At 35.4% G+C, this 14,685-nt stretch overlaps 1 protein-coding gene across 12 annotated transcripts in view; it reads left to right on the forward strand.

Moving 5' to 3' along the window:
- Window positions 1–14,685, forward strand: part of MPDZ (multiple PDZ domain crumbs cell polarity complex component) — a 167,038-nt gene that overhangs the window by 59,235 nt on the left and 93,118 nt on the right. For 11 of the 12 annotated variants that reach the window (XM_055578063.1, XM_055578069.1, XM_055578065.1 and 8 more), the window contains 4 exons: window positions 2,482–2,596; window positions 2,956–3,044; window positions 11,292–11,472; window positions 12,304–12,393. In XM_055578063.1, the coding sequence (XP_055434038.1) occupies window positions 2,482–2,596; window positions 2,956–3,044; window positions 11,292–11,472; window positions 12,304–12,393 (475 nt within the window). The remainder of the gene's footprint in view (window positions 1–2,481; window positions 2,597–2,955; window positions 3,045–11,291; window positions 11,473–12,303; window positions 12,394–14,685) is intronic. The other variant, XM_055578064.1, reaches the window with a different exon arrangement.

Raw genomic sequence — 14,685 nt, forward strand, 5'->3', positions numbered from 1 at the left:
ACAAACCTCAAATAGAGAATGTTTTAGCACTAATAATAGTTTATTGAATAGGAATATTATCTCACAAATGAAGGATAGATTGATTAATATTTTGCATTTTTCTCTAAGCAACACTTTTATGAGGATAAGTGTTTTGAAGTATGAATAAATTTAAATGAATTATATGCTACTAATACCTAAAATGTTTTATTCTATATTTTTCTTATTTAGAAGGTCTTCTGTTAGGTGGGTTATAAGTTCTAATCATTCCATTTCAACAACTTGCTTCTTAGTGTCTTTTGGAGGGCAAGGTGGATGAATAAAACTTACTAAAACCTTTCAATATTATTGTTTTAAGGTATGTCATATAATTGTTATAAGATTTGTAATGAGAAGTCACTATTCTTGACCTAGTTATATAAGTTTTTTAGACACAAGTTATGCTTTCAGGGTGGTAACAAAAGCTTTATTCATAGACAGAGCATTCCATCTTTGTTCCTGATGTGCAAAAAGCTAGAATATTTCAAAATTATTATAATGTAATGTTATCTCAAATAGTTAAAGTCACACAGTATCATGGATTAAATATCAACATGATTTTATCCAGAAATTTCTTGAATATTTAAGAAGAGAATTATACTCACTTTCTATATGTTTTCTAGCAAATTCTAGTTCTACATTCCTTTCTTGTAGATCTAAAAGCAGGTTTTTTTTCTATTACAGTTTTTTTTTTTTTTTCCAAATAGTTGCTACCAACTCCTTTTTTTTTTATTCTAACCTCCTCTACAAGCCATTTAAAACTTTATTAGAACACTTGAAATTTCCATGATTCTGTTGTTTTTAGGATTGTGTTTGGTTGCTATTTTTTGCAGGGAGAAAAAAGTAAAGAAAGCCTGTTTATGAAAGTATTTAAGTGGCATTCTTTTGTGGTAAACAAAACATTTTATTCAGCAATATATAAATGAATGCAATACCGAAAACCACTTGATGTAATTGAAAGCTTAGAAAAATATCTATTCTGTGCATATCATCATTTCTGAAGCTTGTGCCCCTTTTAAAACCATTCGATAGTCAAATTGCCACCCTCTAAAATAGCACTTGCATAAGTCTTATTAAAAATAGAAAACACATTTGTTACAATTGAAGCAGATTTCATCCTGTCATTTTCTTGTAATTATCTAAACTTTAAGCTTTTGCTAAGTTTGCATAGATAATTATGTGCAATGAAAAAATAAATCAAACTTTACTATAAAATTTTATATCTCATTTAGGTGACTATCAATGAGATATAGAGTATGCTTAAAGAAAATCAGAAAGCATTACCAGCTAGCCCCATTCTGCCTGTCTATTCAAACCATAACCTTCTTTCTTCTGTGATCTTCCTAGGGTACTTTCTGGAATCTGCTGACACCACACCAGTATATAATATCAGCAACTTGTTGATGACTTACTGCACTAATCCATTCATGCTTTATTCAGGGAGCCTTGCCCTTTAGTCCAGTATATAATAACAAGTCTACATATTAGAGAATGCTGCTTCCAAATATCATTCCAGGGTGAAGGAAATCAGCATGGAAAGGCATGCTTTCCTTCTAAAGGGCTTTTCATGTTGAAGTTTGAATTTATAAAGCAAATACAAAGACAGTTTTAATTAATATTTGGTGCCTTTCACTGGATTTCAAAATAACCATCAGTCTATTAATATTTTATCTGGAGGACAGGTTCACCTTCATGATGTTAGAATCAGCTTCCAAGTTAAGACAGGAATAATGGCATGTCTTGAGCAGGCACTGTGGCCCTTACATTTTAAGGGGGTTTGCATACTGTGCATCTTTTAAGAGCAGGGGCTCTGCAACCAGCGCCTTGTGTTTGAATTCTTCCTCTATTAGATGGTTCACTGTGAGTCCTTGCAAAAGTTTATGTTCCTTAGTTTCCCCGCATAAAACTGACAGTAATTGTACTTGATTCATTCTTCTAAGGAGTAAATTAATTGAGACATATCAGATGTCTATTATGTAGAAACTGCTCAATGAATGTTAGCTGGACTTTTTCTTATTCCTGATAGACAGCTGAGCAAAGTGATGCTTAGAAAAAGTCAATGACAAAGCTAGATTTGAGCTTGTTAATGTGGATTCAAAGCTTTATTTCAACTCTATTATATCCTCTAACTTCTTCAAAAAGGAAGTTGAGCCACTCCTGAAAATATAAGCTGTTAATAAGAAACTAATTTTTTATGATTTTCACAAAAAACCAATAATATATTTCTCTGAAGAGGGTGTTCAGCTTTACTCCTGACATTGCTTTTGAGTAAAAATGTGATGCTGAGGCCAAGTTGTCAAGATTGAAGGAGTAATCCCTAACTGTAATTCTTTAGCAGAGTTCTTTAAGAACTAATTACATCATACCTTTTCTAAATGAAGAGTGTGGCTTGAAAAAAGCTTGTTTTGTTTGTCTGTGTGTTTATTTATATGTATTTTTTTTTTTTTACGAATTATATTTCAGGTTGATGCTTCAACTCAGAAAAGTGAAGAAAGTGAGACGTTTGATGTAGAGCTCACTAAAAATGTCCAAGGATTAGGAATTACCATTGCAGGATACATTGGAGATAAAAAATTAGGTAGTTTTTAAACATTAATATTCTATTTCTTTTATCTTGGCAATTGCCTCTAATGTCTTTGTCTTATGAAATACTGAATCAACATAATATATTTTCATGTGTCTGATGATGTATTTTCATGATAAACTGATAGAAGTCTTTCTTTGGAGTAGTGCAGGTTACTGTGATATTTTATTTCACATAAACAAAACCATTGTCTTCTTCTGTAGCCGAGGTTTCTAGTAGTGATTTTGTTTGTGTGGTTTGTTGATTTATATCTACTCAGAATTAGGACTTTATTTTTAGGAGAATGGAGGATGGGTATTCTTTGAGTGTATTTCGTAAATAATAAAACAAAACAAACTTGTTTCTAATCTTAGAACCTTCAGGGATCTTTGTTAAGAGCATTACAAAGAGCAGTGCTGTGGAACATGATGGAAGAATCCAAATTGGAGACCAAATTATAGCAGTAAGTAACACATTTAATGACATCTTTGTTAATTTTCATGGTTGAGAGATGCATTCTCCTGGTTTACACCTGGTTTACAGGTAGCTCTGTACTAATTTAACCTTACTTTTGTGATTTTAGGTGTTAGTATTACTCATTATATTATTAGGTGGAAATCAGAGCATTAGATAGAAGGTTTATTGATGTCATTTCTGAAAGTGGGACTCTTTCTTGAATAGCTTCTGATAGATCTGATTTCTGGTTTTAATGAGTTTGGTACATTAATAATTTTTCTTGTATTTTAGCTGCAGATACTCTGAAGATAAAGACCATACATTATAAGTTTTAGTGTATTTGCATCTGAATTTGAGTTGTGTGCATTTTTTAATATCAGCAGAATGACAATATTTTGTTGGCACCATGACCAAGGCTTCTTTAGCCATAAGAGTATAAAGAAATAGAGTCAGACCCTCTTAGTTAGATCAAGGCAGCATTGTTTTCCTGGTAACATTAGTATGTTTGACCATATAGCTGTTCAAGGTGGTGTAAAAAGAATCCAACTTTCACTTCTGTGTTTAGTTGTAAACTGACCTACCCTAACTACTTTTCAGAACGTGAATCCAAGAAACCCCGCATCAAGGGCTTTCTGGTTAAATAAGTATAGGAAAAGCTTCCTGGGATACAGTTTCTTAGGGATTCACAGTACACATTGAAAGATAAAAAAATTGAGAAGTTTTCTAATAAAGAATCTTGTTTAACTCTTTTATTTCAGAGGTTCCTAAACTTTTGTAATCATGGGTTCTTTCTTTCCCCAAACATATATTAATATTCTCTGTAGTAGATTTGCAGAATGCTGATTTATCTTAATATGCATTTGTGTATATTTTAATGAAGTCTCCATTTTCCCCTTGAGATCTTAATAATAGTAAGAAAATAGAATGTTAAGATAGAGGAGTCCTGATCACTGCAGCATTATTCACAAGAGCTAAGATGAGTAAGTGACCCAGAGTTCCATATGCAGATAAATGGATAAAAATTTAAAATACATAGTATACTTGGTACATAAGTATGGTTTAGTTAATTAAGCAGATATTTATTGAGGGTCTGAAATGATTACACATGTAAGTCTCGCAAAAGCTTCCCTTCAAATTTGTGATTATTTGCATTGATTTATAACTGGAATCTCATATAAGTTTGCTTGGGCAAGTGCTAAAGGAGATGGTTGACTCAAAAGTGGAAGCACCTTTTTTCTGAAGTATTTTCTTGCTTTCAATAAAGTCACTGCCTTTGCTCTCATCAGTGTTATGATTTTTTATTTTTAGCAACATTCTCTAACTTCAAAGTTAGAAGCACCTTGATTTTTAAGAAATATCATGCAGTGCTTTGATCATCCATTAATTTTGTGTAAAATGCCATCATTTTATATAGTCTTTTGAGAGATGGGTAGAGAAGTTCTTAATACTAGTTGTTTTTCACGACTGCTGTCTTTTTTTTTTTTTTTTCAATTTTGTCTTGGCAGCAACTATTTTGAACTATAATGTTTTTATTTTTAATTGTTGAAGTGGAGAGAGGATTAAGAAATTATTTTCTATTATTTAAGGATGTATTATTTTAAAAAATAAGTCTTTTATCATAAGATTCCTGTTTTATGAATTATGCTCTCTTAACCCCTAGTGTGCAAAGGCAACATAAAAGGTTCTAGGGTGTCAGTGTAGGTATTACAGGGGCAGGGAATAGAGCCAATGAGACTTTTTCTTTACTACATAAGAATTAATTTAATAAGGCGACTCTGTTTTGTAAAGTCAACCAAACTTTTCATTAGACAAAAAGTCATATATTCATTTTTTTAGATTGGTATACAGATATCTTTGATAAAAGCAGCATAGAATTATGCATCTGATTTAAAAAATGTTATACATGAAATGTATCATGAAAAGAAAATTTGGAAAGGTATCAGATGTTGCCTTTGCTATTCTGTGACTTTGTTAGTAGTCTCAATTTCCCTCTTTGTATATGTGTGTAATTATAGGCCGTGTTGGAGGAGGACTTGGCCAGCTAGATTGAGTGTACTGAGGAGCTGGCTTTTCCATTTGTTCTAACTAGGATTTCTCCCCTATAATTATTCATAGCAGTATCTACACTGCAGTGCCATCTCCTCAAGATGGCACCCAGACAGTTTACTGTCACTGTGCCTCGTTCCACAGCACTTTTCTCTCTGCGACAATTGGGTCTTTTATTGTGATAATGAGGGACCAGAGCTGGCCTGAGCCCTCATTCAGGTTTCAGTGCCTTGTCCCATATTATGATGTGTGTAATTATGTTGAGCAGAAAGTGCTTCTATAAGGCTTGGGGTTTTTATGTTTATTAATCACTTCTTCATTTTATTAATAATAGTACCTCTTGAAATCTGCCATTAAATCAAATACTAATAAAAGTTTCTGAGTAACTTTTCAGTACAAAGCACCATGCACTGTAATTTTGGAAAAGTATGTACCATTATTCTCACATTACACATGAAGATACTGAGAAACTTTGAACCAAAGTCTAGGATTAAAAGTCTGTAATTATTCCATTATAGCAATTTCTTCTGTGCTACTACCTACCATCTGTGAGATTTGAGTAAGGAATATACTTTTAAATTCAGGTCATCAGGTTTTTTGGGGAAAAAAGGAAACATGTTTTTCCTTTACATAATGAACTTTATTGCTACTTAGTAAACAAAATCATATACATTTGGTTTTTCTTAAACCACATATTTAAAAGATTGAGCTGTAAAAATCTATTGCACATGAAAACTTGCAGCCTAAGTTATGTGCATTTTAAGAATTTTTATGGCACCTCAAAGTTGAGATTTTTGTGAGATTTTTCTCTATGGTTACCCTGAAAATAAATAACATGTTTATTTCTTTTAGAGTAATTTTTGTCTTTGAGGTCTAAAGGACATTAAATTTGAACATGGCTTAAAAAGCTCTTCTAATAGAAACCATTCTTAATAGTTTATGATTTAACATTTCAGAAAATTTCCATGTATCTGTACTTAGGATTGTATTAGTTTATACCTTTTTATTATTTATTTAGTTTAGAAATATACCTGGTATGTATAGTTGTATCAGCACATATGGATCTATCATAATATACTTAAGCACCTCTTATTCATGGAGAGGTATATTGTTTATAGTGGTTTGCTATTATAGATAATAGCAATGTGTTACATACCATTTTGTATATCTTTTATGGACCAAGACTTAAAACTTTTAAGTTTGCTGTAATAGTGTTATTTGGATTTGAATTTTACTTATTACTCAGCACTAAACCTTGTATGCCACATTTTTCTCACTTGGAGTTTTAAATCTGATTAACTGCTCAGTCAGCTAGAGTGTTTTTTGAGTAAATTTCATAGGAAGAGAATGTGTTGGTAGACTTTCAGAAGCTTTTCTCTCTGAGAACCTTTTATGTTGCCTTTGCACACTTGGACATTTTGGCTGGCAATAACATAGACTTCACATGAAGAAGACTTGGGGGGATAGTCTTAAACAGCCTTTTAAAATTTGTCTTTAGATGTCTCTTTTATTTTCTATAGGAAAAGGTCTTCCTTTTCCCCTGGAGGAAATCTTGGTCAAGTTATTATTCTCAGAGTAAAATGTCCTATGGCCAATCAGGATCACCAAATACAGCTCTAATTTAGTAATTAAAGATTTCCCATCCTAAATGATATTCTAATTTCAACCCCCACCCTGGCCTAGCAGAAGCCTACTATGAACTGGTAGAGATAGAGTGCACTCCTAGTCTGTCTTCCATACCGAGCTTTTCTTTTCCTCCCTCCCCTTCTTGTTATGCCTGCTGACCCTTACCAGTGTGAAGGAAGAGAGTAAAAGACAGCAAGGCACTTCATCCCTGACTGGCACTTCTGTAACATGGTTTTTTGCTCTGTGAGCCTGGCTCATGCTTAAATGTGACAGTCACTTAGGTTTCCTTCTTGGGTTTCTGGGAGACCCTACTAGAGATATTTGACCGAGCGTTCCATGACAGATGGTGGATTTTTCATCTGACTGACTCTTCTTCCCTTTGGCTGCAGTTTATCAACATTCTGCTCCATAAATTCTCGTTTTTGGGCACCATCATTCCCTAGGGGTACTCTTGGGTAGGTTTCAAGGTGGCTCCAGCCTGGCTTTCTCGTGTGTGTGAGTGTGTGTATGCATTTGTGTGTGTGTGTGTGGCCCCCTTCTGATCTGTGCCCAGACAGAGTCAGGCTGTCAAACAGTTCTCAACATAATAGCAGTTTTCTCTTGTTTCACTGTCAGAGCAGTTAAAGAGCCTCGCCCTTAACCTCCTGATAGAGCTAAACACAAGGTACTTACTGCATCCTTCCTTACAACATGTGACACAGCTCTTTGGACTTGTGGTCATAGGTTGAACATCTATGTAGGGATTTATAGCACTCTTCTCTAAAAAAGCAAAGCAACCTCCTCTTACTTGCTGTTAAGTCACTTCAGTCGTGTCCGACTCTGTGTGACCCCATAGATGGCAGCCCTCCAGGCTCCCCTGTCCCTGGGATTCTCCAGGCAAGAACACTGGAGTGGGCTGCCATTTCCTTCTCCAATGCAGGAAAGTGAAAAGTGAAAGTGAAGTCGCTCAGTTGTATCCGACTTTTAGCCACCCCATGGACTGCAGCCTACCAGGCTCCTCCGTCCATGGGATTTTCCAGGCAAGAGTACTGGAGTGGGGTGCTATTGCCTTCTCCGACCTCCTCTTAAGTCTTTGTTAATCTCTAACAGCCCAGCCCTTTAATGTCCTAAATGTGTACAGATTATAATTCCAGACTGCTTAAATTTCTGCTTTGTGGTCTTCTCATAACACACTTTGGTATAAGATATAATTATAACATTTCATGCTATAATTGATGCTATCAGATGCTATCTTATGATACTATAGGATAACATCGTAGCATTTCAACCATAATTTCCATTTTCATATATGTTACACTGAGTATAAAATTTTGGGTTCATAATTTATTTCGCAAGGTATCTGCTCACTCTGTTTCATAGAAGCTAATAGGCTTTTTTCTTTTGATTTTTGAAATCCAAGAATTTAATCAAGATTTGTCTGAGTGTTAGTCTTGTTTCTAGTTTTTCATATACCTCTGATTTATAGAGGCAGATTTCTTTATCTCCTCATAATTTCCTTGATTATTTTTCCTTAGTTATTTCCTTCTCCCATGTAATTTTTTGTAATTATATTGATTTGCTGCTGCTGCTGCTGCTAAGTTGCCTCAGTCGTGTCCGACTCTGTATGCAGCCTACGAGGCTTTTCCGTCCATAGGATTCTCCAGGCAAGAACACTGGAGTGGATTGCCGTTTCCTTCTAGATCAGCCTTATTATGTCTTCAGTCTTATGTCCCTGATCATTTTTATCTACCTGTTCTTATCCTCTGAAAGCGTAGGAAAGTTGCATATTCCTGTCTTCCATTCCATAACTTTGTACAGTATGTAAAATGCTGTTGATGCCTTCATTGCAATAGTTTTCTTTTTTCTTTTTTGGTAGATACTTGTTTCTTCTTTGTATGTATTCTCTCCACTTCCATAAATACAATGAAAAATGAATCTCTTTGAAGAGAAGCTTCAGAAAATATCACTCTGTTCCCTGCAGTGACGGTCTCATTGGAAAATATTTGTACTCAGGCTTCAGGGCACACATTTTCTTTCAGACTGTGGTATTCTATTCCTGTGACCTTTTTTTTTTCTCATAGATCTGTGAGAACTATGCTTGTGCAAAAGGGAGATGAGATGGATTTTTATACAAATAGTTCAGGAATTGCAAAGCAAGAAGGAGAAAGTTTAAATTTACAAGTCAGTTTCACTTGTAGATTGATAGACTATAGAGGAAACCAGGAAAACAGGATGAAGAACATTGTGTGTCTGTACTGCCAGGTGGTTTTCTGTGCGTGTTGTGGAGTTGATTGGGGTCGTGTGTGGATGCATGTGTGTGCATAGTGTGACTTCATTGCGTGTATATGATTCTGTGTGGCGTATGCTCCCAGCTTGGTGTGATGCCTGGCACTTGATTGGTTTTTGGAATCACCAGTTGAAGTCCACATGTACCTTCTGACTGGCTCCTGTTAATGAAAGACAGTTGTTGGATTTTACCGATGTTTCATCTGGCAGACCACACAAGATGTTCCCTCACATGTAGATGCAGCTGCCCTGCCTTCAGTCTGGTCATATTCAGACCATTCCTCATAGAAGTTCCTCCAAGTTACTGGTATAAGGACTTGTCTTCTTCCATGGTTTCCAGCTTTGTTTTAGTGTTTTCTCTGTTGTTATATTTTAATTAGTCTTTATAAAAGGGAATCAATAAGATAGAGATGGGAGGAAAGAGGAGAGAGTTAGACACCTATGTTAAAGTTGCCATTTAGTACAAAAGTATACAAAACTTAACTTGCAGAGTATCAGACTGATCATTTCAATCAGAGGTCTCTAGATTTTTTTTTTTAATATCCTCATTGTTTTAAAAAAAAAAAAACTATGTCAATCTATCAAGCGATCAATCGATCTATAACCTATTCCTTTCTCCTTCCTTTTTTCTCCTATCTATGTGTTTATATATGCTATATGATATATAATGCATCTTGTTTTATATATTTATTATATATTATTTTATATACAAAGTTAATATATGAATTATATATGTGTGTATATAAAACTAAATGGGATTTAAAAATATATTTAATTATGAATTTTATTACATTCTTCCAGAAACCTCTACAGTAAAGGTACTTCATCTTGGAGATCACTGATAACAGGTCTTATTGTAGTTCTCATTCATTTGGTAAATATTTGAATGCCTACTATGGTCAGGACTGTGTTCAGAAAAGCATGATACTTACATAGCCATTTTACAGCTATTTCACAATTCAAAAGGTGTATCAGTGACTTTGAATTTCAGCATTAATTGTATTGTACTACTTTTTCAACTTTCCAAATTTTTCCTTTTAAAATTTTGTGTATTTTAAAAATTAAGCGGTTATAACCTGCATTTATTTATTCAGAAATATAATTTGCTTCACAAGTAAATCTTTGCCATATGAGCCAGTTTCCCATTTGTGAATATCTACTCTGAAAACAGCACTGGTTTTGTTGTGTGTGTGTGTGTGTGTATGTGTGTGTGTGTGTGTGTGTGTGTGTCCGCATGGCTTGTGGGTTGTGTTCCCCACTCAGAGATGCCTGAACCAGGGCCGTCAGCAGTGAGAACACAGAGTCCTAACCACTGGACTGCCAGGGAATTCCCAGCATTTTGTTTTGCTGACACACAGAACCTGTCCTCTTGGAGGATGCAGTCATAGACCAAATAATGCTGGAAAACATAAAATTAAATTTCTGTTAAATGCCATGAAGGAGAATTGGTAAAGGGGGCTTTAAGTGTAGTCATGGGCATCAGTAGCTTAATTGTGGAAATAACTATTGAACTAAGCAGTTATGGGCTTCTTCTCAGTGAATAAATTAGAAGCAGTGTGGGCTGGAGAGACTGAGGGAACTGAATTTGCAAAGACCTCATGACTGGAAGGAGTGCTGCAAGTCAGAGAAAGGGAAACGATCCTCTGGAGCTGGAGGGCAGAGAAATAGGATGCTGCAGGATGAGGTCGATGATGCAAGGTGGGGTTGACACAGGCCATTCTAAGCCACATTGAGGATTGGGAGCACATCTTAAGGATTGTTCTGTGTAAGGCGGGGTGGGGTGATAGGATCATATCTGTAGTTTGCAAAGATCACTGGGCCACCCTCAAGTGTTTTGTCCTTTGTGAACAGGAAAAAGGGAAAATATTTTTAGAAGAGACAAAGATATAAAAAAGGAAGGTAGTTTCGTCATCTTTCTTTGGAATTTGTCAGCACTCTCAGTGACCACTTTCTTCACGATCATCTATACCTCTGTGTCCTACCTAGTATTGGTTTCCAAGCTTGACTGTGTATTTGGATCTCTTGAGAAATATAGAAGAATATTTTAAGAGACAGAGAATCCTGGGCCTCACCCTGAGACCCGCTGGCTTATAATTTCTAGAAGAGAGACTCCATCACTTATATTAAAACAAATGAAACACCCCTGCGTGATTCCAGTGCATCTGAGCTAGTACTGGTCCCCAAACAGGTGTCAGCCCATTCCCTAACTAGGGGAGTACTCATTCCTAATTCAGTTCTCACTGACCAGCAGTAACCACGTGTCTCATGAGTTGGTATCCTTTTATTTTTACCATGTCTTGATCTAACCCTACCATAGGTAGATGGCACAAACCTTCAGGGTTTTACCAATCAACAAGCAGTGGAGGTGTTGCGACACACGGGGCAGACTGTGCACCTGACGCTCATGAGAAGAACTAAGCAGGATGCTGAACTGGCGTCGCGGGAGGACGTCACAAAAGACGCAGTTTTGTCTCCTGTTAATGCAAATGTTAGCAAAGGTGAGGACACATGAGTCTGATTTTTCGGTTAGACTCATAACAGTTTTTTTCTAATTCTGAAATTATTTAAAGAACATCTTAGTTGTAACTATTCATTAAGAACCAAGTAAAAAGGGATTTTAATATAGTGGGGATTAACTGCAACCAGGGATTTGTCCGTTAACTGTAGAAACAACTTCTGAATAAAGCAAATTTCTGTCCTGTTTTCTCAGTCACCACTTCTCACTTAGAATCATGTACAGTCATTTCCCTTTCTGCTGTTGCATTACTTTGGGATGTCATTGATACATTTTCTCTTTAGGGGGAAGTTTGTTCTGCCTAGATTATGTATGTGAGCCCTGTAATGTTTCCAAATTGCCCAGCCTTTTCTTGAAAGAATCCGCTTTAAGTCAGTGTCTAGGCTTGACTAGCTCAGTCGGTAGACCATGAGACCCTCATTTCCACATTTAGAAATGTCATTCATAAGTGTTTGTACATGAACATCTCTGAAAATTACCAAAATTCCCGCGTAGCCCTCTGATGTAAGCATTTATTCGTAGAAGTCAGGCTGTTGGTTTGAAAGTGTGTTTCATTTCTCAAGCTGTTGACCATTTATTCCACACACTACTAATTGCAGACCAGGAAACAGGGAGGCAAATCCCAGGGGAATTTTATCACTTCTTTGTTCCATTAGCAGGAGAACTTTCCTGTAAGTACCTATGATTGTTGAAAACTAAATTTAGATACAAAAAGTTAGCTCTCATCTAGGTGTTCAAATAAAGTGGAGTTTGAAAAAGTCAAGTTGCTTGATTATATTACAGGCCCAAGTGCTAAAATCTTCTTATCTTTAAGATAATTATCAAGAAGATGAAGATTCTTTATCTCTGAGGAGAAACGCCAGCATATTACCAATTGAAGAAGAAGGTAAACACACGGAACCAGGTTATTATGATATTTATTACTTTTTTTAGAGAAATGACTTTTACAGATGTGGTTCAACCTCTATGGATATATTATAAATTATTAGAAAAATGGCTTTCAAAAAAGAGTGTTAAATCCTTGTTTAGAGATGTGATTAATTGCTCTAGTTGTTTAAAATTGTTTATTTATAACTGGCAGATTTTCTTGCTGAGTCAGTCTTCATTTTTTTAAAACTAGAGCCTTTAGAAATCATTCTGTTACAGGGTTTTATTTCATTCCCCTTGTTTCTTAAGATATAACCAATATATGTCTTACTGAAAAGCAACAGTAAAGGGTTAAAGCATTTAAAAAATAAACATAAAAAATGAATCTTTAAAGCATAAACTTTTAAATGAAAGTATGACTATTTTGCAGGCTTTTTCTCCAAATTTTTTTCACACTGCTTAAAGAAATTTTACGGCATCATTGTTACACATAGTTATGTCAACATGTTGCTGCCATCTTTCTAGGCTGGGTGGTCCATGCTTCCTTGACCTGTCATATTGCTTTAGGTGTTTGACATATTAAATCCACTGAATGAAGCCCAAGACAGATTTCCTTATGGGAATTCTGCCCTTCACTAAATAGTTATATCAAAGTGCTGCAGTTCATTAAAATATTTGCTCCTTCATTGTTAAGTATTTTTCTTGCTGAAAATTGTGATTTAACTTTTTTGGTTTAAGTGAATATTTGTTATCCCAAGAGTGAGTAGGATTCTCAGGTGTTAATCACAGTCTGCAATTTTTACACTAGTAAGTGTAGGAATTATTTAGGATAAAGTGAATATCGCAAGTACTTTGTTGTTTAGTCGCTCTTTCATGTCCGACTCTGTGACCACATAGACTGTAGCACGCCAGTTTCCCTGTCCTTCACTATCTCTTGTAGTTTGCTCAAACTCATGTCCATTGAGTCTATGCCATCCAACCATCTCATCCTGTGTTGCCTCTCTATCATCCTGCCCCCAATCTTTCCCAGCATTAGGGTCTTTTCCAATGAGTTGGCCCTTTGCATCAGGTGGTCAAAGTATTGGAGCTTCAGCATCAGTCCTTCCAATGAATATTCAGGGTTAATTTCCTTTAGGATTGACTGGTTGCTGTCCAAGGTACTCTCAAGAGTCTTCTCTAGCACCACAGTTTCTGGAAAAGGATAAAAAATGATTCAAAGCATGAAACTCGACATAGTAGATGGAGTGAGTGTAGTGTATGGCCTTAAAGGCTCAACTGTCTGTTTTACTTCGGTGATGTGCATTGAGAGTGAGAGAGTCTAGACTTGGGATCAGGAGTCCCACAATCTTTTTAAAATAAAGGAAAAAATATCTAAGTGATTCTAGTGCCTCTACTCAAGTGCTGTTCCTCAGACAAGGGATATGATATCGTTGCCTCTTCCACAGAAATTCAACTCATTGTGTGAGCCTGGGCAAGTCATTTGACTTTTCAGTAACATCAGAAGATTGGACTTTCGGGTTTTTTTAAATATGCCTGGAATCTCATCTTGGGACATATGGGGAAGAGGGAACATGGAGGGTTTTTGTGACTGTAGATTGATTGAATGAATACAAATCTTTTATTATTAGCTTACAGATTCCTACTTTCTTTATGCAGAATCTCACCCTCCTTGAATCACTGCTCACTTGTATAACCACTGCAGAATCAGAGAAATGGGTTATGGGAGGAGGTGGGACTGAACTGACCCTCCTGTTTTTAACTCTCATCAGGTTGAAAGGTTTCCTATAATCTGTGTTCACTCCTGCACATGTATCCTCTCAGCACTGAATATGCTTTTGAAGAGAAAAATACTTATTTTGGGGAGCTAGTCTCCAGATTTTTAAAGAAATATATAGTTTACTGTTTCTAGTTTCTCAAGGAGAAAGCTGAATATTATTAATTTAAAGCATAAAAAACCTGAATAGGCCTGGAGTGAAAGCCCATTCATTCCACTAACAAGCAGGCAGTTAATGAGACATCTGAACTTTAGAATACTCTTTAAATTTGAGAATTGAATGCTAAAAGTGATGTTGAAAATCTAATTTAGGGAGTAGTGCCTTGTAAAGATTTTTTTAAAAGACAGCATTTATGAGTAAGAAATATGATGGCATAGGAAATCCTTGAATATGACTTGAAAATTATCCTCAACCAGTTTATTTTAATTCAGTATTGTTTACATAATTGTTTTGTGACTTTCTTCACAAAATAGATTTCACTTTCCTTTTTTTTTTTTTTTTACCAATTAATATGATTCCTATTATAGGGTTTTAATTTAATCTACATTTCCTAT

The sequence above is a fragment of the Bubalus kerabau genome, chromosome 4 (assembly GCF_029407905.1).
Source record: "Bubalus kerabau isolate K-KA32 ecotype Philippines breed swamp buffalo chromosome 4, PCC_UOA_SB_1v2, whole genome shotgun sequence".
NCBI lineage: Eukaryota > Metazoa > Chordata > Mammalia > Artiodactyla > Bovidae > Bubalus > Bubalus kerabau.